Raw genomic sequence first — 20,903 nt, 5'->3', positions numbered from 1 at the left:
TTCTGGCTGCATTTCTCTGATGGAATAGAAATCCTGTGCTATTCTCCCGTAACAAAGACACGCTGTGACTTCTAATAACAAACACTGAAAAAGAAACCGCCGATTATCAGGGACTGTTTTCCATTCCTCTCTACTGCATTTCAAAGCACTGAGGTTTTGTAGGAATTTGGAGCCCGACTTTCTTGGGTGGATGATGTGGGAAGAGGAAGATAAACGCTAACTGCCCCTCTGCAATCTTGATGTTGCTTCTTTCCTACATCTGCTTCTTTTTATTTTTAATATTCCTCATTTCAATCATCTGACTCACATTCTGATATTGTTCCCTCAACATTCTTCTATGTCTTCTTCTTTTTCTTGTTGTGCACCGTTGAATCAGATCCAACTGGCTCCTTCTCCAGCGGAGTATCTGGTGGATTCAAACTGCATGCCTTAGGGATTGCAGCGCAGCTTCTTGCCACAAGACCAACAGAGCTCCCCTCAATGGTCTCCTTGAAGCAGTTTTTACCTGTGTGATTCCATTTACTTGGCTAATCTTGGGAAGGGGCAGCATAGAGATTTGGGGTGATCGTTATAGGATGTTAACACCCAAACCCCCAAGCCCAACAGTGTTGAGGGGATCCCAGCTCCGAGAGACCTTGCAGGGCAAAGCATAACTGCCCATAGGTTATATAACTCTTTAGGGAAACAGACACCTTGGCTGCCTTCTCTGGTGGGGTGGCTGCTGGGTTTTGAGCCACTGACATTTTGGTTGGCAGCTGAGTGTTTAATCACTGCACCATCAAGGCACCTGAAGGACTTACTGAAGACTGAAACAGTCCCCCAAAGTCACTGTTATTAAGTCAAGGCCAATCCATAGCAACCCTACAGACAGAGTACAATTGTCCCAAACGGTTCCCAAGGCTGTAAATCTTTTGGGAAGCTGCCTGCCTCCTTATTCTCTTCCCACACAGCAGCTCATGGGTTCGAACTGCCAACTTTTTTATTAGCTGAGCGACTTATCCCCAGTTCCACCAGAGCTCATGGAAGGGCTTGTAAAAAAAACAAAACCCTCCAACCCTACTGCTATTGAGTTGATACTGACTCCTGACGTCCCATTGGTTGCTGAGGTGGTAAATCTTGAGAAGAGATTGCTCAACTTTGTGTTATGTGGCAGCTGCTGGATTTGAACGCTTGATCTTTCCACTGGCAGCCCAGTGTGTAATGCACTAGGCCACCAAGGCTTATTAAAGTCTTCTAATTTAGTGGTTCTCAACCTGGGCTCTTCAGAACCTTAAGGGCCCATGGAAGTTCTGAGGCCTTTAAGAGCAGAAAAGATATTAAGTTGGCCCGCACGTTTTATTCAATAACAGTATCTCTAATTCATCTACTGTATGGATGCGTGTTCAGTGTACAAATAACTTTCAAGAATCTCATTTACAAAAGAAACTTTGAAATCCATGGTTCTAATTCAATCCTTTTATTCTTCTCCAAATGAGAAAACTAAGGTCAGATAGGGAAGTAACTATGCCTGTGATACAAACAGCTCTTTGGGGAACGAACTGGGATCACTGACCCCCCACAAGGCACTTATTGATCCAACATTAGCATAATTTAAGTATTTCTGGTTTCCCTAGTTCAGAGAGTTAGAGACCTGTGCCATGTTTGTGAAGCGTTCCAAGCCATCCACGTGTCTGAAGTCAACAGACCGCTTCTACTCAGAGGCTGTGTTCTCTCTGCATGTGGAACGAAAGGAGTGGGGAAGAGATGGCCACAGGCTGCTTGAATGGGAGTTTGTTGGTTTGCTGTTTCACAACAGTCTTGCTATGATGTCCCTTTATTATTTTTTGAAATTTTTTTGTGTGTTATGTGTACCATCAAATCAGATCTGACTGGTACAGGAGGAGATTGCCCCTCCTTTTCCAGCAGAATATCTGGTGGATTTGAACTGTGTACTTCTGTGATTGCTGTGCAGCTTCTTGCCACTAGGCCACTATGATGTCCCTTTTAAAAGATGATACTGCCCATCACTCGGTTTGCAAAATAGATCTGGTCCACATAAGCCTTGTCTGCTTGGGAGTCATCCCAGGCTCCCAGGGGATCCTGACACTGGTCACTAAGTGCCTGCAGGGATGTGAGTCCCCCACCTTGTGCAAAGCTCAGTCCTGAGCCCCAGGAAGGTCTGCTCCCCCACCCAGCCCTTGGCTTTCTCTACCCTGATTTCAACTCTCAACAACATTCCTGGCCAATAACTCTGTTTGGACCTCACGACCTCTTGAGAGGATGCTTACTGCAATTTGGGAACTGACATGGGAGTTGTGAATGCTTTATTTTCTGACATCAATGAGCTTCTACTTTTATAAAAACAATTCCCATGTTAAAAATGTAGGAAAGAGGTAACTTGAAACAGAAGAGCTCTTAGAAAAAAGGGTGCTGCTCATCTCACACCAATGGCTTTGCTTGGTCCTGGTTTTGTTTCCCTGATGGTGGATTAATGATCACTTGACTCTGATACGGCCCCAGTAATGTTCTGGGCTACACGGTTCTTGGTGTACGTAGCTCCTGTCATCACTCTGTGGGCAACTGTGGCACCATGAGCACCTACCTGCTAGTTAGCTGGCTCTTTGACATGAGGCATCCAATCTCAGTCTAAGGTTGGGTAAAGTAGTGTTGGAGATTCCTCATCCAGGTTTGCTTCCCACCAACATATTCCACCGTCCCAAACGAGAGAAGCACACAGCAGGTGCACTTCCCATCCAAGATGAACAATTTGGACATTTCCCAACCATAAGGAAGCTCTGGTCACCTCGTGGTAAGAAGCCAGCTGCAATGCCAAAGGCACATGGTTCAAATCCACCTGCTGCTCCGAAGAAGGATGGACAGTCTCCTCCCATGAGATTTACTGCCTCTGAAAACCCACTCGGAGGGTCAGCTATGAGTTCTGTCAAGTTCCAACTGGATGGTCTAAAACCACCACCATGTGAGACTTGGGGGGACACAAGGAACTGGTGTGAGCCAGGCGACCACCGGTGGGATCTACGTGGTGAGCAGACGTGTTATGAATGGTATTGGTGTGATTGACAAATGGGACATATCTTCAAACCCAGTGTCGTCGTGCAAATAGGGGCGCTTCAGGGGTGTGCTCCATAGGGAATTGCGATGTCAATCCAAAGGTCATGTCTCTCTGGCATTTTGAATCTACTGGTGGACATCATGCTTGGAGAGGTGAAGGGACAGCACAGGAGAGGGAGACCCCAGAGGAGACGGACTGACACAGAAACTGTGGCAGTGGAGGGTGTTGTGTTGAGGTCAGTGAGACTGGCTCAGGACAGGGCAGGCTTCAGAGCTGCTGTACACACGGTCGCTGTGGGTCTCAGGTGACTTGATGTCACATAACAATGACAACAGTGGCTCCTTGGGAGAAAGATGAGCAATCTCTTCCTGTGTGATTCCAGTCTCTGAAAACCTGCTGGAGGGTCAGCTATGATGAGTGCCCTAAGGTTTTTAGTTTGAGGGTTAACTTATTTAGATAGTAGCTTTCCCCTCATGATTATTTGTCATCAGCCAAATGAAAGCAACTCATTTTAAACAATTAAGCTGGGGAGCTCTGGTGGCCTAGTGGCAAGGAGCTGCAACTACAATCCCAGAGGTCCACGGTTTGAATCCACCAGATGCTGTGCCGGGGAAGGAGGGACAATCTCCTCCTGTACCAGTCAGATCTGATTTGACGGTACACTCACATAAAAATAAAAAAAAAACCAAAACAACAACAACAACAAAAAAAAACAATCAAGCTATAAAAAGTTGAAGTGGCATCAGAAAGAACAGATGTGGAAGATGTGGAATATTTGGGCTTGAGGTGCAGCTCTGCAAACTCTAGCAGTGGGGCAGTTGTATGTGATTTATTGCAAATAGCATGGAAATTTGAAGCCAAATCCACCCAGACTGAAATACAGCCACTATCACTGATGTCATTTAACCCTTAAGAGCCTCATTCTCTGATTTTTTTTTTAAATGAACAGGAAGATGATACAATCTTGCTGGGCCTTATGTCAGCCATATCATATTCTACAAAATTTCTAGACAAAACAGAAGAAAATGTTTATTCCTCCAATACACAGAAAGGGCTCGGATCTATGGATGTCTGTGCCATGACTGAGTGTGCTGAGGGGGGGTGTGTCTCCCATCTCCACCTTTCCTGCCCCATCCTTTGATACACATGAGCAGGGCCCCCCACAAGCTCAGCAACACAGCCCACCCCCTCCCTACCGTCTTCTATCAATGAGCCGTGAACAAACCATACACAGAGAGAAGCATTGTGTTTTGGCTTTTTTTCTTCTTCAATTTAATTGAAGTTACTTAGAAAAATAATCAGGCTTGAATGGCTTTTCCTGGAGGAAGGTTCATGAACATTTCACGCTTTTTGTTGGCAATGTGGAATTCAGCTTTCTTTAACAGTACAGTAAGATACAGGGAGAGAGTTCTACAACAAGCCCTCTACTGCACACAGATATGTTAAAAAAATCATACTTCACAAAGATGTTAAAGGACGTCCGTATGCCATGCTGAGAATGCTCATCATAATAAAGACAGCCCCTTCTGTACCTGACAAAGAGTAGCAGACTGAAATTTGCCAAGAGCCCAGCTAGCAGGTTCTGCTGCTTGTTGGTGGGGTCCAGTTGGTTGTGATGGGGACGAGTCGGAGGAAATGCAGGTTTGGGAGGGTGTGAGATCAGTCCTGCTGATGTAGAGGTGGACAAAGAGGGGATTTTTGACCACCTGGCTTGCACAGAACAGGGAAGTGGAGCTTGTATGTGTGTGTAAGACTGGGCTGAGCGATGTGCCCTGGGCTTTTACCCCCCAGGGACAGTTAGAATCTCTGCTTCACTCAAGGTTAGAACAGGAACATTTGCAGTCACCACACAAGCCCAGGTCTCCACCAGTGAGGTGCTGGCGACTTACTTTTTTATTCTGGGCTTCCCCCCCACCCTGCCCCCCCCAGTAATATGCACTTCCCTGCTGTGCACTTCTCCTGTACATTTCAAAATGTGACCACCAGGAGAACAGGTGTGGCGGCCCTTTCTGCTGTCCCTGTTCTCTGGTGGGACCCAGGTGTTGAGGCCAGGAAGCTGGCAGGGAAGGAGGGAGGGAGGAAATTCTCTCTAGAGATCTCAGGTCCAGGGCTGCCCTTTGGCCCAGACCTGCTGGGCAGGGCTGAGAGGTAGGGGTGGGGTATCTGGAGAAGCGGCAGCAATTCAAACCCCGTGACTAGGAAGAATTTTCAGCCTAGGGGATACGCTAAGCGGGAATGTTGCTGTGTATTACACTGACTGTACCTGGCTTTCCAGACCTAGCGGCACCTTTGAAAAGTGGCTCAGTGACAGGGGCTCCCGTCTCTCTTTTTCTCCAGCTATGCATGTAATTGAATGTGTTCTCCAATATTTTTCTTTAAAGAACACGACTTTCTGCTTTCCAGGCACATTTCTAGAAATGGATTTTTTTAAAAGAAAGAAAGAAAGAAGGACACAGAATACTTTCTAGGTTCTGTGGAATAGCTGAATCATACTTTAAAAAAGTATTTATGCCACCAAAATAAAATGTGAACACACAAAAAAACACTGGGAGAGAAAAAAAAAGTCTCATTTCAGGAAGAGACGGATGGAATGGACAATCTTTCACTTAGCGACTGAGAAGGGAGGAGAGAAGGCAGGGCGGTAAGCCACGCAGAGGGCATTTATCCAAGCATTCAGAGACGGGCAGGGAAATGGGGAGCTTGGGAAGTCTCCATGAACGTCCATCGATAAACAGAAAACAGAACAAAAATCACAGTGAGCAATTTCCAAACAGTGGAATTGAAGATGCATTCGTTTAGAGCTGGGATTGCTCTGTTCCCAGGGAGCATCCTTTAAGGCTTGAAGAGCAAGGGGGTGGCTAAGGCTTTCTGCCTCCCCTCCCTCCCTGCCTCCTTTCCACACCACCCAAGGCTCCCATCCACTCCATGAGGGAGGGAGGGAATTGTGACCCATGGCAGGATTAGAACCACTGCATGAGTTAAAGTCATCTGGTAAAGTACCTCTGTCACTAGAAATCAGATAGGGACTGTGGTGCTACACTTCCTTCTTTTTTTTTTTGGAAAGGGGACAGGGAGGTGGATTTTATCCTTGAACATGTAGGGTGTGCTAATCAACTTAACCAACATCTGTTCAGAGGAGCCCTAGCTCTGCAGAAGAATATCCTGGTTACAGAAGTTCAGGAGAAGCTGACTCAGTTAACACTCCTGGGGTTTCACTACACACAGCACATGCTCAAGGCTCTGAAAAGGCCTGCGAATAAGAAAACTGACTGAACTTGGCTTCTCAAGAGTATGTGACCACAAAAACCCTTATTTCGCAGCACACCAATTTGATGATCCGTGTGGTTCAAGCTCTGGAGCACACACTCTGGTGAATGCTTGGGGGAATCAGCAGAAGCCCTGTGTCTGAGGACAGCATCCCTTGTCCGAAATAAAAGTCCAGACTCCCAGATCCAGGGCCTGAAGTTTGTCATTCTTGCTGGTAAATAAGACATTCCCTAAATCTCTGTCTCTCAAGGTTCTGGCCACCATGCTCTTCCTCACAAGGAGGGTATTTGGAAGAAGGCAGGCGGCGTTTTATAAATAGCTTCACACACTCTCTCCAATGCACACCTCACTCACGTTAAATAAATTCATTTCTTGGTGAGATGTTGCAGCTGCTGCTGACGGAGCTTGCTGTGAGCTTTTACAATACAATTTTAATAGTTTCTGTGAATAAATTACTCATTTTTTTGTTTGTTTAGAATATTCTTCTCACCCCTTCACTATACGCTGCATTAAAAAAAACCCCAAAACAATAAGCAAAACTTCCCCACACCCCATCCCACCCCCCATTATTAGAACTATTATTATTATCATCATCATCATTATTATTGTTATTATATACAGTATCTGCTACCAATTCATTCAATAGCTGTAAGAGGGATGTGGCTCAAACTTTAACTGGGAGTCACCAGAAATGGCTGAAAATGAGAAGCATGTGAAGATGTTAATTGGCAAGGAGCAAGAGATCAAAAGCATCCAGGCTTCAGGAGTTGAGAGCATGGAAAGTTGTCCCTGTTGCTCATGCAAGTGGACCAGCTGTGGAGGTGTGGCTGGTCTCTTAGCCTTGGGAGGACCTGGGGAGGTGTGCATGTGCACTTGCACACAATTAACATCCCTCCACCTCCACGAGGGGTATGCATGCCAGACCATTGCAAATCCCCATAATGTATGAGTTCTCCCTCAGCGTTGCATTCTTTTATGTGGCAATGTAAGAAAACAACCCTTCTAATGGGAATGAATGCTAGGCTGGAGATGACAGCAGGAGATGTTAGCAAATAGGCCTGTTCTCCTTCCTGTTCCCAAGGCAGACATTGCTAATCAATCCCAGCACTATTCCACACTGTGCCTGGCAAATCCTGAGATTCAAAAGCAGACACTGCCAATAATTTGAAGCAGGCACAGGATAGGATTTCCCCCCCCCATCTCTTATCTTGAACAATGAACTTGGATAACTCTCCTGCTAAAAATATGTGATCTTCAAATCTGTGCCAATAAATATGCGAATGGTTAAAGGTCATCGACTTTCTGGGGTTGCTCATGAATAAACCCAATGCCACTTAAGTCCACAAATGTCAAAGATTTAGTACTTGTTGAGTTGGATGCTCTGTGTCCATGTAAAGCTGCTTGAGGAGAGAGGCTATGGGTTTTGTCCAATATTATTATCCCCAATGCCCAGTACTGGGCTGAAAACATCCTAAATGCTCAATAAATACTTGCTGAATATAAAGCCACTTCACTGTTACATCTGGCGCTGCCAGTTAAAAATTTCTGTGGGAAAAGCATCATCTATCAGGCTGTTCATTCTGGTGAAAGAAGAAATGCTAGAAGCAGCTCTCTCTTTAGGTTTAAAGGAAAAATCACATTTCTTGCATGCAAGGGATTTCGAGGGTTGAGGGAACTGGGTTTTGAATGACTCCCTTTCAAAGATGCCTCTTACTAAGCCAAGAGCAACCTATTTATTTCTATCAGAATTTCCAGCACGGTGGCATCAATACACATCACAACGGCTGCTGACACACAATGACTCCAGACGTCACCAGGAAGGAAGAACACTCAAGCCCCCAAATGAACTGTAGCAAGCAAAGGACAAAACACAGATCTCTTCTGCTAAGCCATGAGGATCTTGCTGCCATCAGAAAAGAAAAGGGGGGGGGGAATCTATACAGAGACCAGGCTTAAATAACTATAAATAATATTAATTAGAATTTATGGAAAGCACAATTCATGGAATTCACCAGAACACGACCTTTGAGACAGTGTTGCAGTGCACACGTCTAAACAACGAGGACACTCATCCGATTCCCTTGCAAAGACAGCTGTCCTTCCCGACTACGGCTTTTAAATAATTCTCACCATGCTGCTCGCAGCATCATCCCCCAAAGGAATATTAATTTACAAAATAACCCAATATCCATATATTTCTTTTTGACAAATAAAAATCTTAAATTAAAAAGCACGATTCTCTCCCTCTCCCCTAAACCTCCCCCCACCCCCTGCCCCCTCGCCTTCCTATTCCAACTTCAGGTAGCTTGGCACTGAGTAATTGAACATTAAAAAATCGAGTTTGTAGACTTCGTAGAGCTGCGTTTGGTGCTCCGAGCTGATGTTCTGGAAGAACTCTGTGGTCATCTCATCAGTAGTTCTCGTGGACTTGGCATAGGTGGGGAACTTCAGGTAGCTGCCCACGCCTGCCAGCTGCAGGACATAGTTAGAATCTTCCTCCAGCGTCTCGTACTTGCCCACGAGGTCGTAATGGATGTGGCAGGGGTGGCACAGGGAGTAGACGGTCTGCCAGTGCTCGTTGAAGGGCTCCTCCCGCTGGGTGTGGGGGTCGATGAGATAGGCCACAAACTCCTCGAACTTGACATCGTCGCCCCTGCGCAGGGCCTCCTGGGTGGCGTTCTTACGCTGGCGCTTGATGATCTTGGTGCCATAGCGCTTGTGGAAGGAGGTGTTGTACTTCTGGGTGAACTTGTTGCGGTAGGCTGACACCAGGCGCTCGAAGGGCTCGCGGACAAACAGGAACTTCATGTAGCTTTTCAAGCGGTGGTTGATCTCGGGGATGCTGTACTGGTTGAGGGTCTTCAGGTTGGCCGACACGTGGGCCTCGTTGGCCGGGATCTCCATGGGGTCGCTGTATTTGCCCCGGCCGGTCAGCACCATCATGAGGCGCTTCCAGTTGGTGCAGGCCACCTTGGGCACGTAGCAGTAGATGAGCTCATGGTCCTCGTCCACCACCAGGTGCTTCAGGTCGCTGGGGGTCAGGACCCGCCGCTTGCGGCTCACGGCGCTGTTGGCTCGGCAGGTGTCCGTCACCTGGTCCCGGCGCATCTGGTGCAGGATGGCCGTGTTGGAGAGCTCCAGCTGCAGGGGGACACAAGGACAAGAGGGGCTCAGTGCTGTGGGGAATGTTCTCACGTCTATAAACACAACCCATCACCCCAAAGCCCCGAGGATCCATGTCTAACCCTCCACCAACTGCCTCAAGTACTTCTATCCTTTGTCCCACCATAACACCTTTGTAGGATAATAACACACTCCTAAAGATATATATCTTTAGGGAGCACTGATGGCCTTCGTAAGAGGCTACAATGAGAGAAGGATGGACAATCTCCTCCAGTGTTGCTTTATCCTCTGAAAACCCACTGGAGGGTCTGACTCTCCAGCACACAACAACTAAGTTGTGTTGGTGTTATGTGCCTTGGAGTTAGAAATGACTCACAGCTGGCCCTCCAGTGAGGTTTCAGAGGCAGTAAATGGCAGGGGAGGACACTGGCCATCTTTCTCCCGAAGAGCATCTGATGATTTGGGTAACATGCCTTTGGGTTGGTAGTGCAACTCCTCACCATTAAGCCACCAGAGTTCCCTAAAGAAATAAGAATCCTAGCCAATTCAACAAACAGGTCTGTCTTGGAGAGGGTGAAACCAAGTTTCTCCTTGGAGGCTAAGGTTTTGAAGCTCTTTCTCACATACTTTGGGCACGTGGCCAGGAAGGACCGATCCTTGGAAAAGGACATTATTCTTAGAAGAGTGGAGGGACAGCGCAGGAGAGGAAAACCCCAGAAGAGATGGACTGATACAGTAACTGGGGAAATGGGGGCTGGCGTGTTGGAGTTAGTGAGACTGGCTCAGGACAGGGCAGGCTTCAGAGCTATTATACATAGGGTTGCTATGAGTTGCAAGTGACTCGACAGCACATAACAACAATACCACTCAACTCAATGACACCTACCAACAGTAATAACAAAGAAATAAGAATTGAGACAGAAACAGATACCTTCATACCCATGTGCATGGCAGCAACATTTATAATAGCAAAGAGATAGCAACAACCCAAACAATCATCAACGGATGAATGGACAAATTATGGTACATACACACAATGGAATACTATGCAATACTAAAGAGGAATGAGGAATTAATGAAACATCACATAACAAGGATGAACCTGGAGAATATTTTGCTGAGGGCAATTAGTCTGTCACAAAAGGTCAAATACTGCATGAGCCTGCTCTTACAAAAAACTAAGGAAAAGTTTACAAGCAGCAAAAAAGGCTTCTTGATGGCTTTCAGGCATAGGGAAGGAGGGAGAAGAGAGGAAAAGTCAGGACCAAGTGAATAATGAATGATAAACTGTAATTTACCAATCACTTGTTTAGGTGCCAGGTATTTTACTAGAAGGTTTATATATATCTATATAAAATTTCCCTGCTCCTCAGTACAATCTTGAACCATCACTGATTTATTTAACAGTAGTAAATACCTACTACTGCACATTAGTAAGTCTGGGAGGAGTGAATGAATCTGTCAAGGAAGTCTGGTACGTAAGTAGTAAGGGAGATTTAAAGAAACTTCCAATTGTTCACAGACTCCAGAAAGTTCTTTAATAAGCCTTCAATAAACAACTGAGCAAACTGATATTCACATACAAACATCTAAGAGTAGAGCCCCTGATCTAAGGGAACTTTTTCACACAAAATAATGGGGAGAGGGTATTCTAATCAGTACATCAAAAGAGGTAACCATTCTCGCATTTAAAGCATCAATGTCATAGTGTTTAGCATCACAGCAACCACGAGTTACCTCTGTACAGCAAATGGACAGACCAGTGCTATACCACTTAGAATGTTTGACCAAAAAGAATTAAAGCCAGGCCTGAGGGCCGCAGATTAAAATCACTCACTTTTAGTTTGGTAGCATAACTTTCTATCTTCTAGGCCAACAGAGCTCTCTCTATGTTGTTGGGTGCCATCGAGTCATAGACGACTCATAGAGACACTATGAATGAAAGACCTGAGCACTTGTATAACTGTCATTGTTTCTCCACGTTCAGAGGGTTTCCAGAGGCAAGCTATTTAAGAAGTGGATGCCATTCCTGCTTCCCAGCTTGTTTTAATCAGGGAGCTCCACCAAACACTGTCCACCATGAGTAAGTAGGAGTGGCATCCACTTCTGAAATAGCTTGCCTCTGGAAACCCTATTAACTTGGAGAAATGATGAAAGTAATACAAGTGTTCAGTTCTTTCATTGATAGGGTCACCATGAGTTGTCTACAATTCAGCAACACTTAACAACAACAACGACGACGATGATGTTGAAAGAGGGTAAGGTTTAGAGTCAGAACACTTGGCTTGATCCTTGTCCAGGCCCCTGGCTTTCTGAGCTTCAGTTTTTTATTTGCAAAATAAGGGCAGTTATCTCTTAACATACAAAGTTGTTGATTAAGTTAAGTGTGCTATTGTTCTTATGTACCATTGGATAGGAACCAACCCATAGCGGACCCTCCAGCTCGTTTTCAGAGGTAGTAAACCGCACTGGAGTTGACTGCCCATCTTTCTCCTGTGGAGCAGTGGGTGGATTTTAACCAGATACCACTGGGATGGCACTGCAGCTCCTTACCAGTAGGCCACCAGTTGGTTCAGCATTTAGTAAATAAGATAAAGCCTAACACAGAACTTAGGCAAGGTGTGGCACACCTTGGTGGTGCTTTGCTGCAAACTGCAAAGATTTGTGTTCTCAGAAACCATAAAGGGCAATTCTATTATGCCCCAGGGTGACTGAGAGTCAGGGTCCACTGGAGAGCCTTGGTTTTTTGTTTATGGCATGCAGCAGGTAGTTACTATCTATGCGAGAGAAGAGCAATCAATAACATAAAAAAAAAAGAAAGAAAGATACATTTCACCAGCTCTGTAATTTTGCTTCAGGCCAGCCCTAGGTCACTGAATCCAATTAATACTTTTTTTCAATGGGAAAACTTTGACCTCTGCATCTCCTGCTTTCTTAGCAGATGTATTTATCACCTTCCTGGGTCCCGGGTTATTAGGCAATGCTGTTTAAAAAAACCCAAACACCACAACATTATCCAAGTGAATGTGGAAGGGTTAGGAAGGGGGGGAAAGGAAGGTAGAACATTTGAGCCTCAAAGGACAATTTTGAAGGCAATAAATTATCAAGATGAGCAGAGGAACAAGGGGCGCTCCTATATTTTGAACCTCCTTTTAGGTGGAGACAGTTTTCCAGCCCTCTGAAGTCCCAGGGATGCAGCACATCAGTTAATATCACATCCAAGACCACAATGCCAGGAAAGATGGAAACGGTACTGCAGTGTCATTTACGTCCAATTGCTGAAGCACAAAGTAACTCAGCGGGGCTGTGTGCGGCGGTATCTGAGGTGTCTTTCCATTTTCCTTGTCGCCACGGCAGTTTAGGAAGCAAATGGTGCACCCGCAGCACTGAGGCATGCCCAATTTCTCTCGGAGACCTGGGGGCACGCAGGTCAAAAGAAAGCTGCTCGGCCCTGACACATGTCCAGCCTTTCTAAAGGGAAGAAAATCTTCAGAGAGCTATTTTTATTAAAACCAAACCCAAGCAAACTTTGTTTTTATATCAGAAGCCAGGAAATTAAAAGACGTATTGCGGTGGGAAAGCTGCTGTTAGGGACCTCTCCAAAGTTCTGAAGAGCAATGCTATCCCTCTGGAGACTAAGGTGCGTCTGATATAGGCCATGGTCTTTGCAATCACTTTTTATGCATCAGAGCTGGACAACGACTAGGGAGGATAGAAGGAGAATTAATGCTTTTGCACTGTGGTGCTGGAGAAGAGTGTTGAGGGTACCATGGACTGATAGGAAACCAGATTCATCCTGGGGAGGGTTAAACCAGGCTGCTCCTTGAAGGCAAGGATTCTGGGGCTTCATCTGACATGCTTTGGACATGTTGTAAGGAGGGATCGGTCCTTGGAGAGGGACACCATGCTTGGGAGGGTGGAGGGACAGCGCAGGAGAGGAAGACCCTCTATGAGGTGGATTGATTCAGTGACTGGGGTAATCGGGATGGGTGTGTTGGAGACAGTGCGATTGGCACAGGACAGAGCAGAGTTTAGGGCTGTTGTACACAGGGTTGCTATGAGTCACAAGCGACTCGATGGCACATAACAACAACAACAACAACAACAATTGTAAAGCATCCTCTTCTGGTTTAGTAGTAAAGAGTTGCTCTACTAATCCAAGGGCACATGGTTCAAGTCCACTAGTTGCTCTGAGGGAGAAAGATAGGCAGTGTCCTCCTGTGAGATTTACCCCTTCTGAAGCAGCAGCTATGAGTCAGTTCCAACTTGATGGTAAACAACAACAACAAGAAGAACAACAATTTAAAATAATTAAAAAAGAACTCAACCCAACCCACTGTGGCTGATTAGATTCTGATTCACATCTTTTGGGACGTTATTGTTGTTGCTGATGTTAAGCATCTCTAATCACGTAAATCTATGTCACAGACCTCTCCTACTTGCCTTTAATGTATGGAAATTTGCCCTCCCTTTGAAAAGATTTGCCTTTCCTTGCATTGCTGTCCACCCTCCATGGGGAGTCCAAGGTGGTAAGAAGCTATCCACCTTCCTTGCACGGAGCACCTAGTGAATTTGAACCCCTGACCTATCAGTTAGTAGGCTCTCAATTACATCACAGGGGCTTCTTTTTCCAGCACTGATAAAAACACAAAACCAACCCCAAATCCCCTCAAACCTCACTGCCACAGAGAAGCAACCCACTGCTGACCCTTCAGTGAGTTCTTGTAAACTGCATGAGAAATCTGCCCATCATTCTCCAGCCAGCTGCTGGTGGATTTGAACCTCTAGAGAGCCACGGCCTTTGGTTAGCAGCACAACTCTCTACAGACGACAGCCAGAACCCTCTACAGCCAGAACCCTGCGGTACCTGCTCTGAATGATTTACACATTTTTAAAGATAGAGTTAGGAAGGGACCTTGTTCTTAATTGGGGGACTTGTCAGTACTCTCAAAGCCTGTGACATCATTTGACCTTAATGTGGTACCATCTCGCTTATATGTTACCTGGTTTTGTCCGTTTATAATTAGCCTAAAACCATGAAAATGGAATTATGTGGTGCCATCAGGACCATCAACGATCACAGATACTTTGGGGTCACATGGCTGGGTGGGCCTGAGAGTTCAGAATATGCTCAGCTAAACTGTTCAAGCTTCCATGGTCTTCACAGACAGAAGAGAGCTGGACAGTGACTAAGGATGACAGAAGAAGAATTGATACCTTTGAGTTGTGGTGATGGAGAGGAGTCTTGAACATACCATGGACTGCCAAGAGAACAAACAGATCTATCCCAGAGAGGGTGAAACCAGACTGCTCCCCGGAGGCTCCGTCTCATATGTTAGGCATGTGGCCAGGAGAGGCTGGTCCTTGGAGAAGGACGTCATACTTAGAAATGCGGAGGGACAGTACAGGAGAGGAATGGATGAGATGGATTGACATAGTGACTGGGGCAATGGGGATAGGTGTGTAAGAGACAGTGAGATTGGCTCAGAACAGCTCAGAGTTCAGAGCTATTGTACTTAGGGTTGTGATGAATTGCAAGCGATTTGATGGGACATAGTGACAACATCAGAATAAGAACACAAAATCAGTAACCTTCTCTTACGTGGAATACCCCACAGACTGCCAAAAGAACAGACAGATCTGTCTTGGAAACAGCACAGCCAGAGTGCTCCTCGGAGGCCAAGACAGTGAAGCTTTGTCTTTCATACTTTGGACATGTAGCTGGGTGAGACTATTCTTAGAAAGGGACATCATGTTTGGAAATATGGAGGGTCAATGAGGGAGAGGATGAACTCCAAGAAGATGGACTTCAGCAGCAGGTTCAAATGTGTCAGAGATGATGAGAACGGGCCACTGTATGACAGGGCCACTGTTCATAGGGTAACTGTGAGTGGTACTTGAGGGCACCTAAAAACAACAATAGAACTCTTGAGTCCTGGAAGTATGTCTGTGGACTCCTTGGCCTCGATTGAGGATGCCTGGTTTAGAAAGAAGTGTGGACAGGAGAGAAGAAACAGAGGGATCCTTCAACTTAGATATACTTACTCAGAATTTACATTTTAATAAGACTTCAGATGATTCTTATGCCATTAGGATGCTGCAGAAGATGTAGATTGTGACTGAGCATATTTGGTGCAGAAAGGCAAGTTCCCATTAGGGAGGTCAAACAGCAAAGAGCAGGTTCAGGGCCCTGGCAGTGACGCTGGGTCAGTCAGTCTGATGGTGATGTTTTCTGCAATAGCACGTGTTCACTTCACGTCTGTGTCGTCACGCATTTTGGTAATACAATATTTTAAACTTTTTGCAGTGCTATTGCATACTTAATAGGAATGGTGTAAATGCAATATTTATATTCACCAGGAAACGAAAACATTAGCCTGAGATCTTTTGTTTTGATTTTGGCTTTACTGCAGTGGCCTGGAGCAGAACTCAAAACAGCTCCAGGGCATGCCTGTATGCATAAAAACCACCTGAGACCTTGTTAAAATGCAGATTGCAATTAGGTACACTTGGGGTGTAAATGCAAATCCTCAGCATTTGGGATCAAATCAGAACAAACCAGTTTTCTAACTAAATTTCATTAGTTTTACAAAAGGAAGGGTTTTTTGTTTTTGTATTTTGTGTTTGTGTACCATCAAATCGGATCTGACTGGTATAGGAAGAGATTGCCCTCCTTCTCCTGTAGAGCATCTGGTGGATTTGAACCACACACCTCTGGGATTGCCGTGCAGCTTCTTGCCACTAGGCTACCAGGGCTCCTTTAAGGAAGGGTTTGTTGATCTAATAATTATCTTCAGCTTGGACAACAATCTCTTTCCTCTACTCAATTTCTCTTTCCTATTCGCATTGAGTCCATCTCAAAACTATTTGACAAGATCAACACAAAGGACATAGATGCAACATAAAATAGAACTGCAGAAAACCAAACACACTCACTAGTAGGGCTGTATTTCAACATCAAATAAACAAAAATTCTCACCTCTGGATCTATAGACAATATAATAGTTGTTGTTATGTGCCGTCGAGTCGTTTGCGACTCATAGCGACCCTATGTACAACAGCTCTAACCTCTGCTCTGTCCTGTGCCAATCTCATTGCCTCTGACACCCTCATCCCGATTGCCCTAGTCACCGAATATCAATCCATCTCCCAGAGGGCCTTCCCCTCCTGCACCTGCCCTCCACCCTCCCAAGCATGATGTCCCTCTCCAAGGACCGGTCTCTCCTTACAACATGATCAAAGTATGTCAGACAAAGCCAAATATAATAGTAGATGAAGAAAATACCGAGACTGTCAACAACTTCATTTTACTTGGATCCACAATCAACACCCTTGGTACGAGAAGTCAGGAGATTAGGAGACGTAACGCACTGCGAAAGTCTGCAGTTAGGGACCTTTCCAAATTACTGAGGAGCAAGGATGTCAGCTTGTTACGGGCCCTTGAGTTACCTGCAAGTCATAGCATATTATATTATGCATAATAAATCTGAATCCAGTCCTGTCCCAAGCCGATCTCACTGGCACTGACACACTCAACCGCATAATCCCAGGCACTGTGTCAATCCATCTCATCCAAGGTCTTCCTCTTTTTTTTTCTTTTTTAATACTGGTTTGTTTACAAAGTTAGTATACATTGTTTTTCACACTGGATCTTTCCCCTTTACCCACTCTTCCTTCTACCCATCAAATTGTTCTACCCTATGATTAAAGCCCCCCTCCCCTCCTTGGATCCTTGTATTTATTCTACAATAATGGTCTTATACATTATTTGTCTTTATGAGACTGAGTTAGTTCACTCAGTGTAATGCTTTCCAGGCCCTCCCATGTTAGGCAGTAATTTACAAAATCATCGCTCCTGAGTGCTGCATAGTATTCCATTGTGTGAATGTACCATAATTTCACAATCCATTCCAATGTGGTTAGGCATTTGGGCTGTTTCCATGTTCTTGTGATGGTGAATAACGCTGCTATGAACATTGGTGTCTAAGTCTCTGTGACTCAGTTCTCATTTTCTCAGGGTGTATTCCAAGTAGTAGAATAGCTGGGTCATATGAAAGGGAAACTGTTAAGTTTATTTGGAGAGGAAAGAGACTCTGAATAAGCAAAGCACTTCAGAAAAACAAAAATAAAGCAAGAGGCATGGCATTCCCTGACCTCAAAACCTACTACACAGCGGCAGTAAACAAAATACCATGGTGCTGCCACAATGACAGACACATAGGCCAATGGAACAGAACCGAGACCCAGAAATGGAGCCATCTATCTATGGTAAATGGATATTCAACAAAGAAATAAAACCTATAAAATGGGGAAATGACAACCTCTTCTACAAACGGTGCTGGCAAAACTGGACTGCTAACTGCAGAAAGCTAACAGTATCCACATCTCACACCATACACAAAAAAATCAATTGAAAGTGGATCAAAGACCTGGCAATAAAGCCCAAAACCATAAAGTCATAAGAGACAAACTGTGATCAAGCTTAGAAAGCCTAGTCTACAGTATAAAGGGCCTGCCAAATACAGCCAGAAATGCACAACCTGATGAGGATAAAACTGATGAAGGGGACCTTCTAAAGATAAAATCTCTGTGCTCATAAAAAACTTTTTCCCACATGGTGAAAAGAAAACCTACTGATTGGGAACAAACATTTGGTAATACCATCTCAGACAAGAGTCTCATAGTGAAAGTCCTGGGCCTCCACAAGAAAAAGACCAATTATCCAATTACAAAATGGGCAAGAGACACGGAAAGACTTTTCACAGAGGAGGACATTTGTATGGCCAACAGAAACATGAAGAAATTCTCATAATCATTGGCCATAAGAGAGATGCAAATCAAAACCACAATGAGATACCATCTTACCCCAGTAGCAGTGGTAAAGTTTTAGGGCATCAAGTAATACATATTGGAGAGGATGTGGTGAGATAGGAACTCTTATTCTTTATTTTTATAGCATTTTTTAATTATTAATTTCAATGAAAATTTACAGAGACTTTGGATTTCCATTCATTCATTGTTGCACTGTTCTCCCCTCCCAATAAAATAAAATAAGGAACTCTTATTCTTATTAATGCTTATTAATAAGAGTGCCTATCTCACCACATTCTCGCCAACATTTATTATTTGCTATCCTGTTAAACTTTGTCACTGCTACTGATGTGAGATGGTATCTCATTGTGGTTTAAAAAAATTTTTTTTATTATTATACTAGTTTATTTACAAAATTTATGTCAGGGTGGCATTTCCTCAAAAAGCTGAACATAGAAATTCCATATGACCCATGCTTTGTATATACCCCGAGGAAATGAGAACGGAGGCACAAATGGAGACTTGTACACCAATGTTCATACTAGCATTATTCACCATCACAAGAACATGGAAACAGCCCAAATGTCCAACCACAAATGAATGGATTGAGAAATTATGGTATATTCACACAATAGAATAGTATGTGGCACACAGGAGCAATGATTTTATAAATTATTACCTAACTTGGGAGGGACTGGAGAGCATTATACTGAGTGAACTAACTCGGTTCCACAAGGACAAATATTGTATAAGACCATTATTGTAGAATGAGTATAAGGATCAAAGGGTGGAAACAGAGGGATGAGAATGTTCGGGGGGTTGTACAATTTGATGGGTGGGATTGAGGGAAATTGGAAGAATCTGCTGTGAAAAACAATGTATTCATTGTGGTTTTGATTTGCATCTCTCTTATTGCCAGTGATTTTGAGCATTTCTTCATGTGTCTGTTTGGCATGTGAATATCTTCTACTGTGAAAATTCTTTCCATGCCTTTTACACATTTTGTAATAGGGTTATCAGTCTTTCTTGTATTCTGTAGACTTTCATTATGAGATTCTTGTCTGAAATGGTGTTGCCAAATTTTTGTTCCTAGTCAGTAGTTTTTGATGCACATTGGGATTTAATCTTTTAAAGGTCGCATTCATCAATTTTATCCTCTTCAGAGTGTGCATTTCTAGCTGTACTTGGCAGTCTCTTTTTACGGTATACTAAGTCTTCTAAGCTTGATGGCATTTTGTCTCTTATGGTGTGAGATGTGGATCCTGTTTCAGCTGTCTGCAGGCAGAAGTCCAGCTTTGCCAGCACCATTTGTTGAAGAGACTGTCATTTCCCCATTTGATAGGTTTTATGTGATAGGAACTCTTATTCATTGTTGGTGGGGACTGTAAAATGGTGCAACCATTCTGGAAGGCAGTTTGGCATTTCCTCAAAAAGCTGAACATAGAAATTCCATAAGGTCTTCCTCTCTTGCATTATCCCTCTACCATTCCAACCATGATGTCTGTCTTCAAAGACTTGTCCCTCCTGGAAACATGCCCAAAGTATCTGAGGCAAGCTTTAAGATCTCTATCTTGGTTTCACCCTCTCCAGAACATACCTGGTTGTTCTCTTGGCAGTCCACAGAATGTTCAACACTCTTCTCCAGCACCACAACTCAAAGGCATCAATCCTTCTTCTGTCATCCTTAGTCGCCATCCAGCTTTTTGATGCACAGAAAGTAACTGCAAAGACCACGTCCTGGATCAGGCACATCTTAGTTGCTAGATTGACATCACTGCTCTTTTGCATTCTAGAGAAGTCCCTTACAGCAGATTTTGCCCACTGCAATTTGTCTTTTGATTTCCTGGTTGCTGGTGCCAAGAGTGTTGAATGTGGGACCAAAGCAAGCTGAAATTGTTGAAAAATCTCAATCTCCTCTCTACCTATCATGGTGCTGCAAATTGGCCTAGTTGTGAGACTCACTGTCTCCTTGATGTTGCACTTCAATCCATATTGGATACTGCGATCCTTGACCTTCTTCATCAACTACTTCAGGCCCTCCTTATTTTCCACAAGCCAGGTTGTATCATCTGTATATTTCAGGTTGTTGATGAGTCTTACCCCAATTCTGATGTCATATTCCTCCTCATAATGCCCAGCCTCCCAAATGATCTATTCTATACACAGATTGAAAAGGTATGGAGACAAGACACATCCCTGATGCACACCTTTCCCGATTTTGAACCATACAGTGTTTCCGTGCTCTGTTCTGATGACTGCTTGCCAAGTATAGGTTTCACATTAACACCATCAGGCATTCTGGAATTCCCAGAGGACTTAGGCACGCACACCTGATTCAGGCCATGGTCTTTTAATCACTTGTTATGCATCTGAGAGCTGCACAATGAGTAAGGATGACAGAAGAATTGATGCCTTTGAACAAACTGATATGTCTTGGAGAGGTGCAGTCAGAGTGCTCCTGGAGGCAACAATAACAAAGCTTTGTCTCACACACTTTGGGCAGGTTGCTGGGAGAGAATATGCCTTGGACAGGTGGAGGGTGGTAAAGGAAAGGAAGACCCTTAACCAGTTGGATCGACATCATAACTGCAGCAACGGGCTCAAGTGTGTCAGAGATTGTGAGGATGGCACAGGGTGAGACAGGGTTCAGATC

The 20,903-nt window shown here is 44.4% G+C and overlaps 1 protein-coding gene across 2 annotated transcripts in view; it reads right to left on the bottom strand.

Annotated features, from left to right (window-relative positions):
• Positions 1-8,271: 8,271 nt before the first annotated feature.
• CHST11 (carbohydrate (chondroitin 4) sulfotransferase 11) overlaps positions 8,272-20,903 on the bottom strand; it is a 391,288-nt gene continuing 378,656 nt past the window's right edge. Inside the window, exon 3 of one of the 2 annotated variants that reach the window (XM_006888556.1) lies at positions 8,272-9,457. In XM_006888556.1, the coding sequence (XP_006888618.1) occupies positions 8,603-9,457 (855 nt within the window). In that variant the 3' untranslated portion in view covers positions 8,272-8,602. The remainder of the gene's footprint in view (positions 9,458-20,903) is intronic. The other variant, XM_006888557.1, reaches the window with a different exon arrangement.

Source organism: Elephantulus edwardii, unplaced genomic scaffold (genome assembly GCF_000299155.1).
Source record: "Elephantulus edwardii isolate Elephantulus edwardi_28Jun2011 unplaced genomic scaffold, EleEdw1.0 scaffold00068, whole genome shotgun sequence".
Taxonomy (NCBI): Eukaryota; Metazoa; Chordata; class Mammalia; order Macroscelidea; family Macroscelididae; genus Elephantulus; species Elephantulus edwardii.
Note: the sequence above shows the minus strand (reverse complement) of the source record. Positions and strands in the feature narration are given on the sequence as shown.